The 26450-nt window shown below is 39.1% G+C and overlaps 1 protein-coding gene across 1 annotated transcript in view; it reads left to right on the forward strand.

The window, feature by feature from the left end:
* Positions 1-26450, forward strand: part of jupb (junction plakoglobin b) — a 163895-nt gene that overhangs the window by 87716 nt on the left and 49729 nt on the right. The window contains exons 2-5 of the mRNA XM_042505020.1: positions 444-498; positions 1128-1355; positions 23873-24126; positions 24210-24448. Coding sequence (XP_042360954.1) covers positions 483-498; positions 1128-1355; positions 23873-24126; positions 24210-24448 — 737 coding nt within the window. The 5' untranslated portion in view covers positions 444-482. The remainder of the gene's footprint in view (positions 1-443; positions 499-1127; positions 1356-23872; positions 24127-24209; positions 24449-26450) is intronic.

Below are 26450 nucleotides of genomic sequence, written 5' to 3' on the forward strand. Positions count from 1 at the left end.
TGAAGATGAGACGCTGTGACCTTTCACCAGCCGCAGCTTCTGGGAGTTAGATAAAGGTGCTCTCTGGAGTTTTATATGCTTCACAACATTGACATTTGTGTAACTCGCAGCTGCTCCTCAGGCAGTGTTCGCTATTATGGAAATAAATTATTTTCTATCACAACAGCAATAAATTCAAGTTGCACACAGTAAAGAACATCCTCCAGTTTATAATGGATGTTATACCCTGCTACTGTGTAAGGGTTAGTGCCAAAAATGGAATTTAATGACAAAAATGTACACTTTGACATAAATGGAAGATCATTAACATGTGACTGCTCACATGCTCACATGTTCGACTGCTCTGATGAACTGTGCACATATCTGCAACAGAAAAGAGGTTTAGTTTGGATCTTGTAGGCAATCCTGTTTGCAGACCTAATGTTTCATCTTTTTCTCTGCAGGCCAGAGGTCAGTGAAGGCAGTGGTACCAGTGGGTGGAGATGATGTCCATGCAAAGTAAGTACTCTGTCATTAAAGCAAGCAGCTCTTTTCTGTTATAGATAATTGCTGTATACATCTAATACATTGTATACATTGTTGACCCTCACACATTTTTGACATTGATAAAGAGTGCAATAGTAGAAATCATTATGATACTGTTAGCATAAACCATTTGGTTTCTTTTTTCTTACATATGCATAAGCCATTATATGACAGTTTAAGAAAAAAATTGTGTAGCTCATGCAGACATAGCTGTTTGACAGAAATGCTATTTTTCTGCTTTGATGCCCCATAGCATCATTACTGTTTGTCCTCTCCCAAGTTCCCAAAGGCCTTTTGGGTGTCTGCTGAAACAAAAAAAAAAACATAGTGATATTGTGGAAGTAGTGGTGGTAGTAGTAGTAGCAGTAGTAGCAATAGTAGTGGTATTACTGGCAGTAGTAACAGAGGTAGTAGCAATAGTAGGAGAATGGAAGTAGCAGTAGTTGTGGTAGTTGTAGTAGTGACCATGGTGGCAACGAACAGTAATGATAGTAATAGCAGTTGTAATGACAGTATGAAAGTAGTAGTAGTAGTAGTAGTAGTAGTAGTAGTAGTACTAGTAATAGTATTATGTGATCCCAGCCATGTGCTGTTCCCTGCAGTGAGTGAGGCGGACAGTGTGGTGAAGGTGGCCGAATGGCAGCAGACCTACTACGCCTCAGACTCTGGAATCCAATCAGGAGCCACCACAGTCCTGGATGATGAGAGCAGCACAGACTACAGCGGCCGTAAGAAGTACACTGGTAGTACCTCTGCCTCTACCACTGCTCCTGCTACTGCCATCAGTGGGGGAGGAGATGCAGCAGCTGGTGGACTGGACAGTCCCACAGGTGAGACTTTCTACAATGCTCTAACTGAGAGGTGGCAAAAACCATTTCAGCACTTCCTGTGTTTTGGTTTATGTCTGTTTCCCTCTGTCCTCACTCCCTTTGTCTTTGTTTTCTTTTGCTAACACGTTCATCATCTCGTTTTTCTCTGTTCATCAGATGTGTGGTCGTTATTGTTGTGCATCTGTGTAGCTTTGTCTTCTTTACTTATGGTTCTTGTTTTTGCTAGAATAAATGTGATGTCATGTAATATATTAGTCCATTTGCTGGTCCATTAATTTGCTCATTCATAATTTGCTTGTTTCTTTTCTTTGCCCATCAATCTGTCCGACACACATGATTATCCCAGACAACACTGAATGGATTTTGATAAAACATGTATTAATTTGATGCAGCGTTTAAAGTGAACACATTAAGTTTGTTGTAAGCAAAAGCAGATGACTTGTGTTTTTGTCTATCAGAAGAAACCATTAGCTGCCGTCCATCTGTCTTCACTATGAAGAAAAAAAACAAACTTCCACAGTGTGAGATCATCTATCACAGTTAATATGAAGAAACTTTGTTTTATCCTCATTTCACTCTGTTACGCTCTGTTTCTCAGCAGTCTCCTGACACCCACAGGGAAAACTAAAAGTCTCCTCAAGGAAATAATCCTTCACAAACAAGTTGCTTTACAAATAACTGTCTCTGTTACTGTCTCACCTGTGCTGTTAGTTTAAACAAGCTCTCTTTGATGCACTGGTGCCTTTACTTTCAAAGAAAATATGCGTTACAAATTCTACCTGCATGTGGTTTACATGTAAAAATGTCAACTAAATGTTATGAGTAATATGTGAGCCATAATACTGTACCTTATTATAGGCCATAAATCTTGCATATTAAGTGGTACTACCACAATAGTTGTCTAAACCAGGAATGTAACTGAGTACATTTACCTAAGTACTGTATTAAAGTACGATTTTGAGGTACTTGTGCTTTATTTGAGTATTTTTATTTTATGTTACTTTATACTTCTTCTTGAAAACTTTGTTGAACATTGACCTGTGATATAATTTTAAATGGATAGATATATTAATTTGTTTTTTGATTATTTTCTAATTTTAACTTTTAAAACTAATTGTAAGGTCATTTCTTGTTACATATTACTAATTTCTCACAATTTGTGGGACTTCTTGTCAAGTTAGTCATTGCCTTTCCTGTCTGTATTTTCCAAAGAAATTAAACCAATTCATTTACCAATTCATGCAAAACTACTTTTTTACTTTTAAACATTATTATTAGACACTTTACATTTTATTTTCACTTATTTGATGCTCTGCTGTTGTATTCTTGTTTTGCTACTGTATTTTGGAGAAACCTCGCACAAGAATTTCCTTTGGGATTAATAAAGTTCTATCTTATCTTATCTAATTAGCTCAGGTTTCAAAGGGTTACCTGCACTACATTTACAGTATCTGACAACTTTGAATTGCTGATACTTTGCACATTCATGTTATTGTTACAAATATAATCAATGAATACATACTAATGTCTTATCAATGTCTTATCATACATCAAGGAAGCAGAGAAAAACAAATCGCATTTAAATGAGTACAAATATGACTCAAGTTATATACTTTGGATGCTCTATGAGTCTGTTGAACATACATTACATTTGGTCATCCTCTGTTACCTACAAATTTACAGGCATTCTTTGGGAATTGCTGTGTGCAGTCCAAAATGCTGAGGGTGCCGTACACTTTACTTGCACGTGTGGACACAGCCATAGAAGTAGACGGCCAGTTTAGCATAAACTAGGGCTGTCAGTGTTAACTTGTGAATCGCAGCATGGTTAAGTACACAACTTGTTAATCGCTGGCAGACATTCTCGCCTTTAAGAGGCTGTACTGGGCTGAGATGTAATAGAGGACCTGAGGAATCTTTGGTACCAAATATGTCATGTTAGCTTCTTAGTAAGGGGGTTGAGTGATGCTCCAAAGTTTCATAGGCTACCTCTGACCTCTGACTTCATGATATCTGAATGAAAATGGGTTCTGTGGGTATCCATGAGTCTCCCCTTTACAGACATGCCCACTTAATGATAGTCCCATGCATTTATTTTGTCATCATTTTTTTTTCATTCCTAATCAAGACAGTTTGGTAAGAATTGCTTTAGCAAGTTAGCAGATGAGTGGTGGAAAGCATGGAGAGGCATCTTTTGTTGAGGGTTGCTGATTTTACATCACCGTGTTAGGGATAGGCAATATTATCACATCTATTATCCTTACTGAACAGGAAAATACAACTGTAGGCTGATATCAGTCGAAGTTTCTTATACACTTCTACTACACTTCTAATACACTTCATTGAAGCTCAGCAGAAACAAAATAAAGCTCAACAAACCCGTCTTCTTGGTCCACCAAAAATGTGATTAATCGCCATTAACTGCGGAAATGTTATAATGAAACGCAATTTAAACAAATAACCATTTGACAGCCTTAGTCTAAACACAACTGTGTGCACGTATGCACCCCCTGTCTGTTATGGAGTGTATACTGACCTTTAATTTCTAACTGACTAGTCTCAAAATTAGATGCCAAAATGAGTTTGAGAGTTGAAACAGCTGCATTGGTATAAACCCATTGGGGAAACATAATGTAACTAGCTGAGCCTTGTTACTCATATGCTCTGGACATAGTTAAGTCTAAATGACATGTAGTATTATTGTAACACTGCACACTAACTTGAAAGCTTTTAGCATTATAGTACCACAACATATACTTTTGAAGAGCATTTTCAAATGCTGGCAGATGTGTTTGCAACACACAAGTGAATACACAATTGTAGATAAGCAGCCTAAGTATGAGAACACGCTGAGTGCTGGTTGGGCTCCTCCTTGTTCTCAGGAGGGCTTTACACCACAGTGTAAGTCTCTTATTACTCACAGGTTCACTCAGCACTGAAATAAATAGACACTTAAACTTTCCTTAATCAGCTTCCACACATCGATAAGTCTCTCCTGAGGGCCGACAGTTTGAATCCTGTAAAGCCGAAAGCCGTCGTTGTAACTGATCTGAGTGGGGGATATGCCACAGTTGAACTAAATGCAGAGAGAAATGCAGTAGTTGGTTAAAGCTCAGTCAATACTGAGCCAAATGTTGTTAATGTCATCCCTTTGGGATGATATGATGGGAACTTCACACCTGAAGTAGCATGTAATGAATGTGTTTAATCTTTATACCTGCAGCTCCTCCATTAGTTTCAGCTCTGTTGGACACGCTTTACTGTGGCAGTTACAGTCAAGATTGACTGTTGTGATTGTTTTGATGTGCGAGGCACACAGATAAACAGGTGAGGTGAAATGAGAAGAAATAAAAGGTGTAAACACACATGAAATGATTAAATTATTCACTGAACCAAATATTCAAACAAAATAATTCCACTTTCTTGGCTGCTGATCCTGGATTATGAGGTCAATAACTTTGTTTCCAGTCTTAAGAATGTTTGTACTGAGTATTTAACCCTCTGAGCCCTAAGCCGTTTTTACCTAGTTTTGGTTCGCCTGGACTTTTTGTGTAATAATGAACTTAAAACTCCAGTCTCTCAAGGCACAATGAAGTTATACGATTCGACCTACGGTCGCAGAGTTAGGACACTTTACATAAAGTGGAACACATTGTAGTCGCCAGCGACTACGCGGGGCTCAGATGGTTTTAAAAGGGAAAGGGAAAGTAAGGTATTTAAAGTCGTCACATATTTCCACTTCGCAGTGGAATTACGCATCTCCATGTTAGGCTTTAGATATCCTTCTGTGTCTGCTGTTGACATTTCGGGATGCTGCTTCCATGATGTCACCACAAGCACATGGTGGCACAGATGGTTAGATTTAGGCAAAAACGGCATGTGGTACGGTCTAGAGAAAAATCCATCACATGCAGACAGGAAATGAACACTAGAAAACCTGTGGTTTGTTGGACATGCCACAATGCTGCCAGTGTGAACACTATGAGCATGCAACAAGCTGCAGTTTGGCGAGGCTGCCGTCACGCATTGGTCATGCAGAAAGTGTATTTCTGGTGTTATACGGGTACAACACTAAAATAGTACTCTTCCCTTCAGTGCTCTGCTTTTGTAGAAAAACAACATGTTCACAGGATGTCTCCTGCGTTAATGCTATCTGTACCTGCATAATACCATGACCCATGAGTTAGTAAATTCTCCATGTTGGCCTATGGTCACAACAGCAAACTCTATTGTTGCAAGATGTCACACACCTGCCTTGACAAGCTCTTTCTCTGATTAGCAGATTTATGCATGGACATGAATTCAACATTTGCTCTGCAGTGTTATCCATAAATGTCACAATTGTTTAAAAAGCATCACATATAGCAAAAGCATTGGGGGTATATAACATGCACACCTTAGATGACAAAAGAACAATAGGAGGAGGGAAAGTGATAAACTACTTGTAAAACACAAAATATTACCTTTTCAAGTGTACAAAAGTGTACAACATTGCAACATCTCTACTCTCGTAAAAAATATATGAACAATACATCAGGTAACAAATAAGAAATAAAAAATATTGCACAGATGTGTTTACCTTCCAAAATAAGTAACTCTGCTCAATCCCCATAAAATATTACAGGAATTTTTTAATGCCTCTTTCATTATTTAGTGCAACATACACACCATTACACTGACACTGCTGCTGCTGCTGTTCATAACCATATTTTCACCCAACATATCAAATGTGTATATATTCAGCTTCACAATGAAGTTTATTTAGATCCAATCCCTCATACACCGTCACACTGAAGGTTTGGGGTGACTTTTTTGGACATTTGAATGCAGCTCAAAAGATATAACCATGCGGACTGTGTATGTTTTTTTTTAAGTGCAGACACTTCTACATAAAGAAGGTAGTACTTAAGGTAGTAGATTTTGGCCTGTTCTGATTCTAAAGTCATCAAATACTGCCGCTTTTGCAGTGATTTTGGCATAAGACCTCAATGCAACCTTTTGCAGCTGTATGATGTATTGGCGTACCGTGTCACCTCAGAATGTAGCAAAACAAAATGGTTAGCAATGTATTGATATGCCACATGATATGCCGCTGGACAGCATCAGGTTGAAACGCTGCCAGTAACAACATCATATAAAGAGGAAGGATGGCCCCTAGAGGGCGGGTAGTAGTGGTGTTGGATGGATCCAACAAACCCTGGACTTTCATTTCAGAATCTGATTTTACTTCCTGTCTGATTGTGATGGGGTTTTTTTTTCTACACCTACACCTGCAAGAACTCCTTTGTTAAATATTCCTAAACAAGTGCTTTGCTGACGTCCCTGTGTTGGTTGCCATTTGCTTTATTTTGCCTAAACATAACATGTGCTTTTGTTGGGTTATCTCACCATGTGCTCTCACCACTTGGACTTTGATGTGGAAAACTGGTGGACTCAGTATGAGATTGTGTCGCATATTCACAAGGTCAGAGCCTCAATGCCAAATATTAACGCTGTATTTTCTATAATCACATTATAATTCATTCAGCATGAAATCCCGAATTAATATTCCTCCATGTAAGAGTTACATTTGTAACTACAGTTCTTTGAATTACTAGAGACTATAGAAATTGAAATTGCTATTTAGATCATTTTACACGACTAGATTAAAACTCATGACTGCTGATGTTCTTCTTCAGCAGGTTTAGGGTAAAGGTCCTATCTTACACCTATCTTGCGCAAAGCAGTGCACAGTGCAGCAAAATGTTATTGCTCATTTTAGAACTCAGTTTAGACCCACACAGTTGTCATTTACATGGCTAGCACCCACATTGTGTACGAAATAAATTGTCCTTGTGCACATCTGTGCGCCCAATGGGCGTGTAGTGAGGTATGGTCAGGCGCATCATTGGTGTGTTGCTATTTAGAAGCAGCAGAGGTTACTCCAAGTAAAACTTGGCTGAAAGTCAGAATGGTGCATTTTCTTCCTAAGTGGGCTGACAACATGCATACACGCTGCTTGTTACACACACAGGGGCATGTGGCTGGGTTGCGGATTGGTGAAATAACTAGAGGAAAATATGACAGAGATTGTGCAAAATATGAACATAGCAGAGATCAGAGCAGAGCTGCTGTATTACTCCCAATCAAGAGGGATGCTGTGTACGTTTAAAAACAAAGAACAGCGTAACTTCATTGAATATTTCAGAAGTAAAAAGTTTTGCCCTGTTTCCTCTGTAAAGTTCATAACTACAGTTTTGAGATTTGCTGCTTAAGTGTTCTACGATACTTGCTGCGGTGACATAACTGATTTTAATGCATTACTGTCAACTGTGTGTGTCAAGTCCTGGCACACTTTGCACTATTTAACGAGCAAAAGTGGCTCTTAATAATGTGATAAGTGGACTGAAGTGGCATGCAAGCCAAACATCTAACATTTTTTACTATTTTGTGTTCTACGGGACAGAGCAAAGTTTTCCTTGGAAAAGGCAATAACTCCCATTGCAGTGCACACTATGACAGGGACCCAATTCACTTTATTAAGCCTTTAATATAATTTATTAACATAAAATGGGGGGGTGTAAAATACTTTTTCATCAATGTTGCTTGCATGTAGGGTTGGCACCACACTAAGAGGTGCTCTCAGCTAATGCGTCAAGGATTTCATGGAGGTTCACAAAGTCAAAGAGAGGTCCTTCTCTGTTGAAATATTGGCAATTCAACTGGCCAAAACTGTCCGATGAGTCACACTTTCCTGCTAATCACATAATCATCAAATGTAGGGATCCAGAAGTCTCATCCAAAGGCTGAATAGAGCCATCTGTCAAACCAGCACTGAAACTGTCAACATCAGTAAATGTCAAAGTGACTGCGAGTGGGATCAAGAATATAAATATACTTGACTGCGTCTTTGTCCGTGGTTCCACTAGTTGATGTCAGAAAGTCTTTCCGCCGACACAAACATTCCGGTGATGCACAGTGAAAGTCCTGAATCCCAAATGTCTCTCACACACAAGTGCTTCCTCTGTCAGAAGGATTCCAACATTTCAAAACAGAGTGCCTCAAAAAACTATGTTTAGCTGGTTCAGACATAAACACACATACAAAAAATGTCTAGCGTCACACAAACAATCATGTACTTTTAGTAGGGGAACCTATATACATCAGGATATGATAGTATGAGTTTTCCCCCTTCTGAAGGATGGAGACACCTGTTGAAGCTTCAGTCAGCACATGTTTAATATCACTAAAAATATGAGTATACAGTTATGATTACAGTTACAACAAACATGAGTACAATAAACGAGTACAACATAAATGAAGATGAGTACAAAGATAAACTAAAACGAAGACTAAAAATGAAGACAAATACAACAAAGACAAGCGCTCAGGTCAGTCCAGACAGAGACAAGACTTAACGCAGACTGACACAGAACATAGAAAGCTGGCTGACACTGATCACTTAGAAAGGCAGTAGTAGGTATTTCCTTGAAGTAAACATAGAGTCTTGAACTAACTATGGAGGATGCATAATCATAAAAATACATACTAACTGGATAAGACCAGAGTTTCATAAATGGACCAAACCAAATTGACATGGATAATTGTGTATCGCCAATCCTTTCCAAAGTGAAAAATATGTTATTTCTTACCTTTTTTTGGTTTCCATTCATTCAGTGCACTAGAGTTGCAAAGAAAACTTGATAGGTAGCCTGTCACAGACAGCGATTTAATAACGTTGCAGCCTTTAATAAACACAATTTCCCACAAATCCAAAACCTTTGAGGCTTAACATCAGCAGGACAAAAGATCAGTGCAGTAAATCAACTGTGGCTGATCCATGGGGCTAAAAACACCAAAACAGCTAAAGCAGCTAAAGCACAACAATGAAAACATTATTAGACATCACAGTTTACCAACCAGTTCTCATTTTCAGGCCATCAAATACTGATGCTTTGTCAGTCCTGAAGGTGTATCATCAAAAAAGGCATGCAAATTCATGTAGGGTAGGAGAAAGACGTGGTGGGTGGTCAAACAAAATTTGACTTACACAGTCTTTCACACAAGAGACCCTAGTTTGTGTCTCGTGTGAAACAAAAAAGTAATTCTTATGTAGAGTTACATAACATTTTATTGTGACAATCATGTGTGTCATGTAACAAACATACTTATTTTACACTGATTTTTTTTCTAAACCTAAACAAGTAGTTTTGTTAGTTGGTTGTTGTTAATTGATAGATAGACAGATAGATTGATAGATTGATTCTTTATTGTCTGTCACGAGTAAAAACAGAAATTCATCTTTAAAACAGCTCAATGAAGCATTAAAACATAATTAAGAACCACACCCAGGCACACTGACTAAAACATATTCAACAACAGTTAAAAAAAAAAAAAAAAGAAAAAAAGGGGGAAGTCTATGTTTTCTTAATTAGGGCAGTTTTTGCAAATGGGATGAAGGATTTTTTTGTAAATGTTTTTCCGGGCCAGCAGGGTTCTGTAGCGTCTGTCTGATGGCAGCAGCATGAAGGAGTGGTGCAGGGGGTGGGAGGGGTCCCCAATGATGGGGTGGCTTTCCTCATCACTGAGTGCCTGTGCAGTTCACAGAGAGAATGTTGAGATGTTTCAGTTATTTTGCTGGCTTGATTTATTATCCGGGAGAGTTTTGCTTTATGTTTGGCAGTGAGAAAGTTGAACCAGGATGAGATGTTGTAACTGAGGATGGATTCATTGAGTGTAAAATGTCTTTGCTGATGTTAAAAGTTCTCAATTTTCTGAGCAGCTGGAGACACTGTTGTGCCTTTTTGTAGACAGAGTCAGCATATTATGAGAAGGACAGGCAAGTGTTGATCTCTGTTCCGAGATATCTAAAACTCTGTACCTGTTCCACTAGCTGACCCTGGATGTTGAGTGGTACAAGTAGATCCACTTGGTTTTTCCCCATGGACCCACAGCAGAGCTCCTTGGTTTTTGTAATGTTCAGCCCAAGTGAGCTTTCGGCAAAGGTTTGAACCAGGGTGTGGACTTCCTGCTGGTATTGCGTTAGGGTCTGGGTGTCAGTGAGGTGGGCTACCAGGGCCATATCATCTGTGTACTGACTAAATTGTCATTGCTTTATTGCTGCAGGTGATAGCATTTGTGTAGGCAGTGAAAAGCACGGGTGACAGGACACAGCCCTGGGTCAGCCCCGTCTTTATAGTCAATGTAAAAACAAATGTGAAACCATTAAATAGGATGCATTGTGGTCTGTCCTTTAAAAAGTCCTTTATCCATAAAATCAGTGTATGGTGGACCTGGAGTACAGAGAGGTGGTGTATCAGACTGTTGTTATTTACGGTGTTAAAAGCAGATGAAAAGTCCATGAATAAAATCCTTGTTTGTGGATGTGTAGAGTCCAGTTGTTTGGTGTTGAGGAGCATGAGAGTTGCATCCTCAGTGCCTCTTTTTGGCTTGTAGGCAAACTGGAATGGATCCAGTTTGTCCAACAGATCATCTAACAGTAGGTCACAAATGTAGGTTTTCTCCATACATTTACAGAGCACTGATGTCAGGGCCACTGGCCTGTAGTCCTTCATATCCTTAGGCTGTGTCTTTTTTGGGATTGGAATGACGATCGATTCCTTCCACTGTCTGGAGACTATGCCGGAGTCCAGTAGGTGTTGGAATAGCCTGGTGAACACCCCACCTAGCTGGGTGGAGCATCCTTTGTGCACCCTGCCCCTGAGCCTGTCAGAGTTAGTGGCTTTGTTAGGGTTTACTCTACACAGAAAAGAGGTTACCAGCTGTTCATCAATGGTGAGGGCTGGGCGTGGGGAACTTAGGGTTACAGGGGTCCTGGTGGTTGGTTTGCTTTTGATGTTGAACCAGATAAAGAAACTGTTCAACCCTTCTGCAAGAGAGTAGGGTCTGGAGAGTTGACCACTGCTGGTTTGGATGCTCTGCCCATCATGATATTCAAACCCTGCCATGCTTCTCTAGCATTTCCTGATGTTAATTTCTTTTCCACCCTGTCCTTATACTTGATTTTAGTCAACTTGGCCTTCCTCCTGAATTCCTTCTGCAGCTCCCTCACCCTCACTTTGTCACCTTGTAGAAAGGCCCTTTTCTTCTGCACTAGATAGGCTTCCATGTCCTTGGTGATCCATTTTTTTTATTATTTGGATAAATGGTGACGTGTTTAGTGGGAGTGACACTTTCTTTACAAAATATGACATATGAGGTGAGTATATCAGAAAGCATGTCAAAGTCATCCCCATAGTCATTAATGTGTCCACTTAAAACAGCCCTTTAATGTCTCGGTTGCATCCTCACTCCAGATCCTAATGGTTTTAGTAATGGTCTACTGTGTTTTTAATTGTGACCTGTATTTTGGCAATAACAGGAGTTGTGGTTGTTGGAGTTGTGACATACTGTTCCAAGCTGGGAATATGTGTGGCAACAATATAGACAGAACCAGATGTAGCTTAGTTGTTTGCATCCACACCTGTTTTTTGTATTAAATTAACCCCTTCAACTTTATGGGAGATGCAATTTTTAACATGTCAATAAATTATTCATCTGTCTTTTTTTTTTTTTTTTTTTTTAAAAAGGCAAGGTTCAATTTTCTTAGAATATGAATAGTTCACTCCAGGAACACATTCATGTTTACAGAAGACTGATGAAAGAAATGCTGAATGACAGATTGCACTGAGTTGCCAGAGCCTGTGGAGCAGAAGCGTGATGAAGCATGAGGCTAATGAAACAGGGAGTGGAGAGTTTGTCCAAGGTGGAGAGTGCAGCGAGTGGCAGAGTCCAACGGTGAAACAAGGGCTGGGCGGTGAGGTGCTGGAGCTCATGGAACGATTGGCCCACACTGGTGAGGTGGGAAGACAATCTGGCGCCAGAGCAGAGTGAATCCGGAGTATTTATGCTGCAGGGGAGGTGATTGGAGATGAGGCACAGGTGATGAAATGTGCAAGGAACTCCAGCACCAGGAAGCCATGCCCACCCCCTGCAACAAAGAGGACATCCAGAGACACCAACCAAAAACACACAAGAATCAGTCCAAAACACCACAAAAAACAGGTGACAATTGGCTCCTTTGTATAAAGGGAAAAACAGAAAGCCAACATACATGTTATTAAGTACATAATGTGACTTTGGTAGGGTCTTGCATGGGAAAGTCAGGTCTAAAGCCTTAGGTACTGGTGTGTCATTGAACACAAACTTTGTGCTCACACCTACCTGAACATATGATGATCTTGTAACTGCTTCTAAAGATTTCTTTACAATGTTTGTTCTTTTTATAGCATATTGAAATGTACTAAAACTTGGCTGCCTGGGATATAGGAACTTAATCTTAAGTATGTCATGCATTGGAAAATTATGTCAGAATTGTGAAATATAAGCTTCCTGTAGTTAATGGGCTTACAGCAGCAGTATGGTGGTCCAGTATCCCTTCTCCTTCCATCTCTCCTCATCACACTGCCAGTATACAGCAAACATGATGAAACATTCATTTTTATCCTCTTTTCCTTGCTGTGAAATAAGCATCTCCATGTGTGAGTTATGTTACACTCTACTTCCACTCAGTTACTGTACCTGACATCCAAAGAAAATACCCCATGTCAACCTAGGAGATAATCCCACAAGATATTATGTCTTAAACTTAGTTATCACCTATTTCCCTTTGTGTTTAAAATGTCTTTTTCAGCCAGTAAGGCTGTTAATTCTAAGATATGTCTGACACTATAAATATGTATTTTAAAATGGCACTTCCTCGTTTTATCATTGCATCAAGTTTGTTGAAGATTCTGTCATCCCGGTCATGGTAATTGTATGTGCCAAATCGAAGACAACTGGACTGGTGAGAATTTCTTGAAGATGTTCTACCTATCATCCAAGAGGCTCCTTCAGTTGTAACCATAGACAGTAAAAAAAGATGGACGTCATGTCTCCACCTATTCTCACTGTGTCAGAGTGCGATCAAAATATCCGTGATACAGGCATTGTAATCTTGCGAGGGTGATATTATTGAGATCCGGAGACTGCACAGTGGCGATATATGCAGTGGGGGAGATTTCCGCCAAAACACCCCTCCGATCAATTGTGAGCACCGCCACTGAATGTGAGTGCACCGTTTGGTGGTGAAAAAGCCCCCTTTTGTATAATTGAATGACACATTAAAACCGAACAATGAAACAAAGATCAGGGTGATGAGAACTACCTTCATTCACAGAAGCTATCTTTGTTCTTTGAGTTTTTAGTTTGGCCTATGTTTCATTCACTAACATGGAGGGGCAGGCTTTATGACCTATACTGCAGACAAACACCAGGGGGCGATCCAGATCCTAAAGTTACATTTTGGGGGAACTGTCATGTTGTCCATCTTTATTACAGTCCATAGTTCTAACTGACTTCTTCTTCTTTAAAGGTGACTTGCAACCGGGTGAAGCATTATCGCCTAACTGACTTGTGGGTCACAGGCTTTAGACCCTGTGTAAGTGTGAACCCTTTCATAGTTGTTGAGGTCACATGTGAGTCGTTGACCCACCCAGTCATCATCGGTGCATTAGGGTGAGATGGATCCAGGTGTAAATGGGTGTTAAGCAATCTGAGGAGGGAACTCAGGACTGCATTGTAGGTGGGTGATAAGTTATGTCATGTTTTTAAGGATGGCTGTTCCAGTCTGACAGAGATGCCTTCTTTCGTGCCTCTTTCAAATCATCTGTCTTTTCTGGCCAAGATGTGTGCATCGCTGCCCTCGAAGGAATGTCCATTCTCCTTCAGATGAAAAAAGACATTTCACATTTTATAAGCATGTAAAAGGACATTTCAACAGCAGTGTACAAATCACTCATTGAATCTATACTCACTTTTAACAACTCATCCTGGTTCAACTTCATACCTGTTAAGAATAAATCAAAGCTTTCCTGGATCATTAACCAAGCAAGTAAAATAACTAGCAAAACCCAATCTCCATTGTCAGCACTTCATACCCAAGCAGCTGGAAGGAAAGCTCGTCACACTACAAAATGTCCCACTCACCCTCTGCATAAGTCTTTCCAGCTACTACCACCAGGACACCGCTATTAAGTCCCCTTGGCCAGGAAAAACACTTATAAAAACTCTTCCATACCCACTGCTGTGAAAATCTTAAATACAAGGTTGTAATCCACACATTTACAGAAACACTGTGCTACTTTGTACACAGCAGCATATTGTAATTTTTATTCTGTCTAATTTATTTTTATTAGGTATTTATTCTGGTTTTAAGGAACACATGCTGTATGTTTATTGTCTGAGTTTGCACTGTATGTTGTATGCTGAGCCACGTCTAAGATGATTTTCTGTCATGACAGACACCATTTTCTGAATCTGAATCTGAGTGGACAGCCGAGTCTTGACCTGAGGAGCTGACCCTCCTGTGCTGTGGCATGCATTTGCAGAGTGGTTGTATAGTTTCACCAATGAACAAATCTGTACATTCCTGACTGCTCTGAACTGCATACACTACAAAGCTCTGCTTTTGGATGGGTGTCTTGTTCTTGGGGTGGACAGGCCTCTTCCTCAGTGTTACTAGGTTTGAAGTGCACAGGGGTGTGGTGACCATGGCAACATGAGGAATGACAATCTTGTTATTTCTTTCCTCTCTCCTCCTTTCTTCCTGCTCTAGATCTTTTTTAGTTTTTGAAAAAGGACATGTTGGGAAAGCCAAAGGTTTTAAGTGCTCTGATGTGTTTCTGTTCCTTCTCCATCCCCTCTGTCCTTGTGGGCAAGGTCTTAGCCTGATGGTTAAGGGTTCTGATGACCCCCAACTTCTGCTCCATGTGGATGGTGAGAGCCAATTATAAATTAAATTAAATTAAATTAAATTAAATTAAATTGTGCCCTTACTACTTTTTCCTATTATACATATCTTCAATTTATTTATCTTTGTTTTTTTTTTTTTTAAACTTTCACGGTCAAGCTTGAACACATTAACTTGATATTGTATAACTTGATACCTTTAAAATTTGGGGTATTGTGGGCATGCTAAACCTAAAGAAACTAAATGTCATTTCAGGAAGATGCATTTAAGTATTAAAAGTAAGTAGACACTCAAAAAGGTTTAAATCACATCGAATCAAAATAATTAAAATAATTAAAAGAAAAAGCAGCAGTTCATCATACATACAGGACAGATCTAGAAGCTATGATTTTTTTTTTTGCATGATAAGTTAATTACATGAAAGAAATTGACTTACTGTTTCAGCTGCACTTGTATGGCATGAGATTAAGATAATCAAGTAAAGTAAAAGTAACCTCAGATTTGTAAAGTCAAAGCTCTGGTCAGCAGAGGGATGCACAGTAAATGAAATTACAGTAATTGCAATTGCAATTGCAGACCGAGTACAGTAGTATCCCTTTAGCCCTGAAATTTAATAATCCAGTCATTATAATTCCTCTAAAACCCCATCTTAATTTATTTGGATGATATTAATTCATTTTTTAAATGTTCCTCAGACATACAACTTATTTATCTTCGTGTTGGACAAAAATTTGTGGACTGTGAAAGGATATTTTTCCCTTATCTTGGTACGAGTGATCTGGACCACTAAAATTTTCTCTTACCTAAGAGAAAAGCAAAAATAAGAAAACACTGAGGAATCCCAAAAATCAGTGGGTACCAACAAAATAAGAACAAATCCTAGTCACTTTTAAAAGGTTGAGAAAATAGCACTATTGGTCAATGTGACTGCTACTCCAATGATAACTGAAATTTGATGATTGCACTTTTCGCATTTTAACTGGAGTAGTTGTATTTGTCTGTGTTTATTGTTGTAACCTTGTCTAAGGCTGCCCTATTTTTTTTCCATGAGTGGAAAAGAGATTTTAAATCTCAATGAGTCTTTTACCCAGTTAAATAAAGGATATATATATGAGCAAAAATAAGAGAACATTTTTTTTTTCATTTACAGTTTCTTGCATGAGGCCCATTGTCTTGAAAACATCACACTTTTAATTATTTCACCCTTTTGATCACACCATGCTTTAGTGTTTGATATTTTTTAATTGTCCTATGTATTATCATTGTATTGCTGTTGGTCTTACTGTTAATTCCAAAGTTGTTGGATGGGGTTGAGGTCATGCTTCTGTACTGGCCAGTTAAGAGGCTTACTATACCTCGGTACAAGAGGACAGGTTTGTCTTGTCTTAAAGTAAAGCAGCAGGTTCTGTCCTAACAAATATTGGGATGCTTTATCTGGGAAACCACCTGATGTACTATGCAGTATTTTGAAGTGTGTAATACCATTAGAGATGGAAAGGGAATATTCCCCTCCTCTGGGAACTGAACAAATTCCTGTACAAGTCTAGAGATAAAACAAATTGGCTGCTCTGAATTCTGTCACGAGATTACTAGGCTTTGCTCTGCCTCATTGTTGAACCCAAAATACTTGTGGGTGAGCCAGAATACAACAGGTTATTTTAAACCATAAGGACACAGCTGAGCTTGTTGTATGCCAGTCCAGACAGGGAAGACTATTTGCTTCACTTCTCTGACACTTTGTAATCATCGTTTCCCCCCGAGGACAATCTTATTCCAAGACATCAAATTCTTCAGTGTTGTCTGTAACTGATACAGGCTTCAGGTCACTGTGAACTTTGTAGTTTGAAGTCAAACATCTTTTTTTTAATATGCTGTCAGAAATGTAACAGATTTTCAAACATTATACGCTGCAAGTTAAGCACCTTTTTGCTGCTGCTTTATGATTAAATATCTTAACGATCATTTTTTCCCAACAGGTGACAAAACCATTAACAGAGATTAAACAGGATTTTAAATACATCATCCAAAAGGAAATGAAATTCCCCAGGAAGTCATTCTCAGTCAGCATGGCACCAAAGTACTCATTACTTTTAACAAGATGTGCCATAGTATGGGTTAATGCAAATTACTGGTAATGGGAAACATTGGATTTGTTGTCAAATACCTGAGGGCTTAGTGCTCTGTAAACTTAGATAGATTTTCAGCAGAAGACACATGGAACCAGTGTAGAACCAAAATTTCAAACTGTTGTATTATTTATTGGAGAGTTACTAAAACACTTTAAATAGCACATTTGTTTCAACCCTCTATAATACTGGCAACATCAGCAATGGGTTAAGAAATCAGCCCACTCTCATTCCGAACCTGTAAAATACTGCTGCTTTGACAATGCTTTTAGCCTAAGATTGCAACGCCGAAAGCCACCTTTGGCGTTGACATGGCCGTACAAAACCAGTTATGTTATGCACCTGAATGCGTCTGTATGAAACGTGGCAGGACGGAATCAGGTTTAAAACACTGCTGGTAAGGACGTAATGTAAGGTTAAGGTGATGTAATATAAGGAGCACATGGGTCGGTGGGCTGGAGGGGCGGTGGATTGGTCCAACTAACCCTGGACTTTAATGCGGCAGTCTAGTGTTCACTTTCTATATGAATGTGATGTTTTGGTTTTACACATTACCATGTGACATTCATGATCTTGTTGCCTAATCCTAACCATTCATGGCAGCATGTGCGTTTGTTGATGTCAAAGCATGGGTTGCCATGTGCTTGTTTTGCCTAAACATAATCACATGCAGCATAATCCCACCATGTGCCTGTGTTGACATCATAGTAGTGGTATCCCAGAATACAAAGAGCAGACGCAGTAGGATACGTGTAGCCTAACATGTGGACAAGAAAGTCCCCTGCAAAGTGCCGATATGTGATGAGTTGGGATGAAAACTTGTTTGTATGAGGGGGATCAAACTCAAGCTGTGATCCTGTTTGTGTGGACCTTTCTACTGGACTAGCATCCTGGTAGCCTGCTATTGTACCACTGCATGGTGCTGTTTGTTGATGGCTGTGGTGCAAGGTCACTGTCCTTATTTTGGAGGGGGTTTGTGCTCAATTGTGATTTTTTTTTTAGATCTGATTTTTTTTAATGTACCTGTTTCACATTATCATTTAAAATGTGACCATTATCAGACTCTACTGCGAACTGGTCATGGCCCTGATTTGGCCTGCATTCCCAGAAGAACAAGAACAACAAGACTTCCGGGGATGTGCGTGCCACAACCTTGTGCAGACCACAGACCTTTATAGTTGTGCAGAGTTTGCCAGAAATGCAATTAAATGGGCTAAAAAATCTGCTCTGCAACAACATAGGTTTTTAACCACTGTGAAGTTAGAAAAAAAATCTGTCTTTCTGTTATTCAAGCTGCAATTCCACCTTTGACGACTATGTGGGTTGGAATAGCAGAGTAGCGCTGACTGTGTTTTCACTCACTGACTTCATGGGCAGAAGAAGAAGCATGTCAACGTTATTTATAAATTTTTTTTTTTAAAAATTTAAACAAAATGGGCACAGGCAGTGGGTGAAATAGACAAAGGGCTTTGTCAGTCTCTACCTTTGGCAATTGTCAATAGCTATGTGCAATTTCAGATTGTTTGGGCAACCCATCGAGGAGAAAAATTATTGCAGACAGATGGATGGATAGAGTTTTCTTCATTTTGTAGAAGAATGCTGATCTAGAGTGATGTTAAAGTAGCACTGAATTTCAATATGAGTCACATGGCTGTTCAGAGTGAGATCACCTTTAAAAAAAACACATCTTTATTTGATGTAGAACGACATACTAAAGTGACCCAAATTTAAAAATATCAGATTACATATGATTTCTGCTGTTCACACACCCACAAAGTGAATTTAGCTTCTGCGGTGGATTTAATCTGTAAAACAACCAAAGCAACTGCTCCCAAAGCTATGTTAAATCATTCCACAACAAGAAACCATGGATTACCAGAACCATCCAGAAACAAGCAATTATAAAGCAGCAACCACCAATGTAACAAGGCTCAAAAACAATTACATTCCAATGCAGAAGTTGATGGAGCTAATAGGATTGCATTTCACAGTAGTTGTACCTCATATTGATTCATTTGACAATTTCATGATTGTTTGATTGATAGGTTGATTGCTTTATTAGCAAAGCAGCAGCTTCAGTAAGAGGGTTTCCATTAACCCTCAAATTGCGCAAATTAAAATTGCGAAATCACATAAAAAAACACCCCTGTTTATCGCAAAAAGTTTACGCTTACATGAGCTGGCATTTCAGGTGATTTGCAAAAGCGGTATTTTGCAAAACTGCAATGGAAACACTTTTTTCGCTTTTATAGCTCAGATGATGTATGATGATATGATGTAACACTGGGTGGTGGTAATGCGACTTTATGGATGCCAACTGCTATTAAACACAAAAAAGAAGAAAAAGTGCAACAAAGTCTCATGACACTCGGCTCACATGGCTCAGTATGTATGGATGGAGAAGTCTTCTCAACTCTGATATGAAACAATTGTGGCAATCTAATATTGTGGCAATATTAGATTGGCTTTATTGAGTGGCTGCACTAGAAATAAATCTGACAATGTTTTGGACATCGATCGCTATGGTTAATGTTATTGCGAGAGGAAAGTCACCTAACATCGCAAGAGAAAATGCATAATATCATTCAATGGAAACGCAGTCATCTCGCAACTGTGTTCTATCAAAATTTTGAAAATGTCACTTAAGTTTTGCACAAATCTGTAATGGAAACTTACCTAGTGTGAGTGAGAGGGTTCTCCATAATGGAAAATTATCCACTCTACATGCGCCACAGTGTTTGAAAGTTAAGGTGACATGTCAACAGAGACTTTTCCCAGTGTTCCAAATAAGACACTTCAAACTCATGCAGATGTGACATACTGTAAGAGCAAGATCATCCCGCAGAGAGTATGTCATTTCCACTTAGTCAAGAAAAACACTTAGCAGCTTTGAGATTTAGCTCATTGCAGTTATTAGTATTTGGTAGTATGGCTCTGTTGTGGGGGCCCCCTGACCTTCCATGTGCTTACGTGGAAAGCGTTAAACAGGAACAGCACCTGAGGCAGGGAGATCAGCAGCAGCAGAAAAAAGAAAAGAACAAAACCCCCAAAGAGCAGGCATCAATGACACAACGTCATAGATCAAGTCAGAACGGCACAAGGAGGAGGAGGAGGACGCAAAAGCGGCAAGCAGAGGGAAAGGGAAGAGTAGGCAGGCTAGAGTAGCTTAAATAAGGCAGTGTGAGTGAGTTAAGCGAATCAGATGCTTAGAGATGAATCAGCTGGCCATCAGCTGATGGGGCTTGCATGATATCAGCTGATATCAACAGTATTAGTGCTTGACACTGTGGCCTGCCTGAACTAACACTATGCTCAATTTATTTTCATCCTTCCCTTAACTTGCTTTATATCTGGAACAATATCACTTGAAAAGGCCTTGGTAGTGTGCATAAGAGAGGTTTCTTCCATTTCTTGCAGTACTATTGCCCTCAACGGCTGAGACTAATAAGATTAAATTCACAGGTCTGTCATCAGCTCTATTATACTAATAATTCCTCCTTAGGCACAACTACAAAATATCTTAAATGATGATAGCACCTGCGGCTCAACAAGAAATATCTTCTTACTCCACAGTTAGTGTATCAAAAAAAAGTCATTCTCTAGGTTCAACAGCAGATGGTTATATTCTGCGCAGTTAATCTTGGCAATTATTCCACTGCTTTATCTTGTAAATCTTAAATACATAATTGCACACTTATCATCCTAATTAGCTACATCAAGTTCTGCAGTCGAAAGGTTCAAATACTGCTTGGGACGAAATAGCATTTCAGAAGCTCAACAAATGAGTAAGAAATTGGTTTCAGAGGAATGTTCCTCAAATATTTGTTTTGAATTTACTCAAAAAGCACACATATAGTAGCAACTTTGCAATTGTTAGGCTGAAATATACCCACAAAGATAAAACTGACTGCCAATGAATTTCACGGTTCACAGACTATGGGCCTCAGTCGCAAATATCTTCCGGTGTTTTTTCTTAAATTTGTTTTTGAGAAAGGTCAGAAGAAAAGTCTAAGTCACATCTTAAACTGCACCTGTGCTCTGATGAATCCCATTGTCCTCGTAAATTGAAAGTGTGTGCCAGCTGATCCTAATTTGCATAGTTAAAAGCCCTGCTAGTCCCTATAAAAAAAGCATGAGGCTGCAGGGCTGTGTTCATATAAACATTGAAAAGAAAAGTTGAGAGAATTAAGTCAGGAATGCCCATGGAAGTCTAAAAATAAATACCGGGCTCTAATTATTTAAAAAATAACGAGAATTATGGTCTCATGGTTGTATGCCTTTGCAAACCAGTCAAGTTGCAGTTTTCAGTTTCTGTTCAGACTCATATGTAGCCATGACAGTAGACAATGCTTCAGATATGGATGTTGCTGCAAAAAGAAGGCACAAATTGGCAAACACAGATGCTTCACACTCATCTTCCCTTGACAGCAAAGAAAATCTATAATCAGCAGAGTTTTAAGGTGTAACCCAAGATAAGTGTCACCAATTCAGTATCTGATCAAATGCCTCCCCTTCTCCTCTCGAGTTATGATGATGAATAATGGCTAGAAAAGTGTTTTTGCAGAACATTATGATGTCACAGTGAAGCTGACCTTTCATCTTTTGAATTTGAAATGTCATTGCTTCTTCATTTTATCCTGCAAGACATTTGTGTGAGATTTTGTCATAATTTGCTTGTGAATTCTTGAGTTATGGCCGAAAACATGTTGATCACCAAAATATAATCAGTTCATCGTTAAGTCCCTGTGGATATGTGCGCCAAATTTGAGGAAATTGCCTCAAGTTCACAAGATTGAGACAGAAACAAGATCACAGTCACTCTGAGAGCTTTGAAAACCAAAATTAAATCAGTTCATCCTTTAGTCTAAGTGGACATTTGTTACATATTTGAAGAAATTCTCTCAAGGAATTCTTGATATGGCATTCACAAAAATAAGATGATGTCACAGTGACATTGACCATTTTTTTATTAGTTTATTGTTGAGTTTAAGTGGATGTGTGTGCCAAATTTTTAGGAAGTTCCCTCAAGCTGAGTGAAACTGACATCTTGGACAACCAAAATCTCATCAGTGCATTGTGGAGTTCAAGTAGACGTTAGACATAAGAAATGTGAAGACATTTCTGCAAGGCATTTATGAGATTGCATTCACAAAAGTGAGACAGATGAGGTTACAGTGACCTTGAACTTTGACCTTTGACAACCAAAATATCATCAGATCGTTGTTGAGTCCAAGTGGACGTTTGTGCCAAAACAGAAAAAATTCCCACAAGGCGTTATTAGCTGGGTGTCCATTACAGATTTGAGCAAAACTTTAAAACTTTTCTTGCAATGTTACACAACTTCAACAGCGATAACATTCCAATAACAATGGTGATGGATGTCCAAAACATTGGCAAGATTATTTCTATTGAGGCCCTTAATAAAGCCAATCTAATATCGCCATAATTTCTTTGTCTCTTAGAAGAGTTAAGAAGATCTCGGTGTCTTCAAAATGTATGTGTTTCCATTAGATATATTTTGTATTCGCAATTTCAATTTGCGCAGTTATAGATAGAGATATTATGTTTACAAAACAGAAGCAAGGACACAGCGACTATGATGTCTTTGACCACCAAAAACTAGTCAGTTGATCATTGACTCCAAGTGGTCACTGGACATAACCAATTTAAAGAAATCCCCTCAAGACACACAAGATTTTGCTTTTAATGGAACACATGTATATACGGACATCCTGAAAACATACCGCGTCCAGCCATGGCTGTTTCTGGTGCAAAGATATAAAAGGTAAAAGATGTAACACCAAATGAGATGTCATATTTAGTAGCATCAGTAGTGGATATATAATAATACTAGTACTCCTCCAGTGAATGCACGAATGATAAAGTAAAAAGATTCAATCTCATATCTGTGGCCAAAAAAGTATTTGGCCTATACAAAAGACAATGACCACTGGAAGGGGGCCAAGCCTAGCACAGCTGTTTCATATGCGGTTTAATTATCTTGTCTTAGGTCTGCATCCATGGCATTTATTTCCAACACTAAAAGTCAGTCCATGATCAGATTACAGTGTCCATTATTCCATCATGGTCATTTGTAGCAACTCCTAATGTGAGCCCAATGGGCGCACCAGAAGCCGACTTACAAGCAGAATCTTCAATTCATGAGGAGTCAGCACTTATTACAAACCATTCAATTATTTATACATAGTCAAATTATAACAAATATTGCACTGAACTGTGAAGCAGCTTATCAGTGTATCTGCTGCTGGTGTTGAGGCAGACACAGTGTCTCTGCTTTGTTGCGTCCAGAGTAAACCAGATTGAGCCATATTTAGTGAAATTAGATTACATTTAATGAGGCCCATTCCAGCACAGCATTCGTCCTTTGGGGAACTAATGCAAAAGACTTGATTTAAATGGGACCCAATAATACATTCAGATAACACTCATTATCATGTTAGCTGGATGTTGAATCAAACTTCATCTCTTGACTTTAATTACACATTTAAACATTATTTAAGCAGTTCATTCAGTCTTGTTGCAGTGTCGTGTCAGTCTTGTTGCAGTGTCTACTTGCAAAGTCATATTCTTTTTTTTTCTCTCTTTCCGTCTCCCTTTGATAGATTTAGACGCCCAGTACTCACTAACCCGGGCTCAGCGTGTCAGGGCCGCTATGTTCCCAGAGACCCTGGTGGAGGGGGAGGCAGCCATGCCTGTCCAATCAGATCCATCACAGCAGAGCAACGTGCAGCGTCTGGCTGAACCCTCCCAGCTGCTAAAGACGGCTATCGTCCACCTGATAAACTACCAGGACGACGCTGAGTTGGCCACTAGGGCGGTACCAGAGCTCACCAAGCTGCTGGCGGACGATGATCCGGTATGCCGCTAGCAAAATTAATTGCTTAGAATTTTCTCATTGAGGGTCTAGACACAAGTTCTATTATTTTCATCTCTCTCTAGGTTGTGGTGAACAAGGCGGCCATGATAGTCAACCAGCTGACCCGTAAGGAGGCCAGTCGCCGGGTGCTGGTGCAATCCCCAGCCATGGTGGGCGCCGTGGTGCGTGCCATGACGACGGCGGTTGACATGGAGACAGCCCGTTGTGCTGCCAGTGTGCTGCACAGCCTGTCACACCAGAGGGAAGGACTGCTAGCCATATTCAAGTCTGGAGGGATACCAGCACTGGTCCGCATGCTAAGGTAGAGATACTGACAGTCTTGAGTTACCAGTAGAGGGTCTAAACATGGTGCTACTATACTGAAAATAAATATTTATGCCCATAGGAGTATATATGTTAGTAAACTTAATAGAGAGCCACCTTTTCGATTGCAGTGGTTCTGGCAAGCAAAGTATGAAAGCCAGGTGAGATGGGTCCTTTAAACATGCAAAAACTAGTAGTTTTGTTTGCAGTATTGCAATAACTGATTTTTGAGCACATGGAAGTTTTGATGACACATGGACATATGTGGAGTCCTCTATCAAAATCAGTCTTATGTCACAGTGGCTTATTTCTAAATAAATGTAGATTATCCAGATTTATCAACTCGATTTCTTTGATTTTAAATAAACAAAGCTTTCAGATTATAAATCTCTTATTGCCAAATTCAGATGATAAATATAATATAATTTGTGTCTCCATCAAATTATCAATGAAAGAGTTAATGGTATAGGAATAAGGTCGAGGATATTGGGTTTTTGTCTGATTTCAGACAAACAAAGTCTTGGCTTTCAAAATATTAAAACCCACTGGGTCCCTACCAATGACCCACTAGAGCTGACCCTAGTGCTGAGAGGCTTAGGATTGTGCACTAAAATGTAACATTGAATGTTTAAACTTTGTCAGTATTGGCATGCTCAAAATGATTAGTTTTTTCAGATTTTTCACAATCCAATTACTCAGATCAATTTATGGAAACCATGAGTACCAATGAATGATTAATTGGCAAACGAGAGGCAAAAAAAAATGTGTCTCCCTAACTTGGAAGTGGTAAAAGTCTGAGTTGTGTCCATTCCTCAGTATTTATATTCATGTAGTGTGTAGGGGTCTGTCAGTCAAATCAATTTAAATGATTTTAATAAAATAATCCACACTGTGAATATTGTTGTGAAGTCAATTACTAATTGTATGTGAACAGTTGTCATCAAACAAACCACACTTCTTCCACCATATACAGTATTTTCTTGTATTCCTGCACCGTGTTGTTGCTTGTTTTCGTTACCTCGTTAGCTACAAAATTAAAGTGTCCCCAAGCTTTTGTGTATTTTTACTCTCCGGACAGCCTCTGGAGTACAGCATCAGTTCCCAGTAGAAGGCCAGTGGGCTCTGTCCGTATCTTGAGGCCACTACAAACTTTGAAGGCCCTTTTCTTAAAATCATTGCGTCAGTCATTATGCAATGTGACATAGTTTACTTACTATTTGGCATAAAAAACAATGCGAAGAGTCCCCTCTTCTGAACAGTGTTTAAAACACAAAATTTGTTTCAGGGTCAAGGTGACTGAAATTGTTTTGCATCTTTCATCAACAGGACGCATGGCTGCTAATAAACTTAAAGTCATTTTTAATGACGTAAGAGGCCTGTCTGTGAAGTTTTTGGATAGGTAGCACTAAAATTTGTCTTTGAAAAAAAAATCAGCTTATATCTTATTTGTAGCGACACAGAGGTCATTAGGCACGTTTGTGTTTATATTTGTAGTATTTATCAATTGTTGAAAATCCCTCGGCGGGAGCACCTCGGTCCTAGCTGCATCACTGTCATGCTACCGTTTAACTCCCTCTTGTGAAGTATTGCTTAAATGAGACCTTAGATAAAGAAATGAAAACCTGTTTGGGTTGATCTGCAGATCACTATGCTTTGGTTCTTGCAAACCTTTTGTCTCACAGGCTCACCTAAATTATTATTTTTGTCTATGCTTCTGCCAACAACACTGCATTAGGCCATCAAATATTAGCCTACTAGTAGGTGGCGATATAAGACCATAAATGAAGAAGACTGGCTGATTAACTTCCAGATATGCAGCTCAAACTGCATATTGTAAAATAGAAAAACTGCAAATTACAGAGTTAATAAAAAGGGAAAAAGTCTAGTGTAAACATTTCAGTGAAATAGCAATATAATATCTGTCTTTACCTTTTAGAGGCAAAAATAAATAAATAAATAACCCCCCGTAGATGGTGCCTATGAATATGGCAATCAGAGGC

Source organism: Plectropomus leopardus, chromosome 17, assembly GCF_008729295.1.
Source record: "Plectropomus leopardus isolate mb chromosome 17, YSFRI_Pleo_2.0, whole genome shotgun sequence".
NCBI classification, from domain to species: Eukaryota; Metazoa; Chordata; class Actinopteri; order Perciformes; family Serranidae; genus Plectropomus; species Plectropomus leopardus.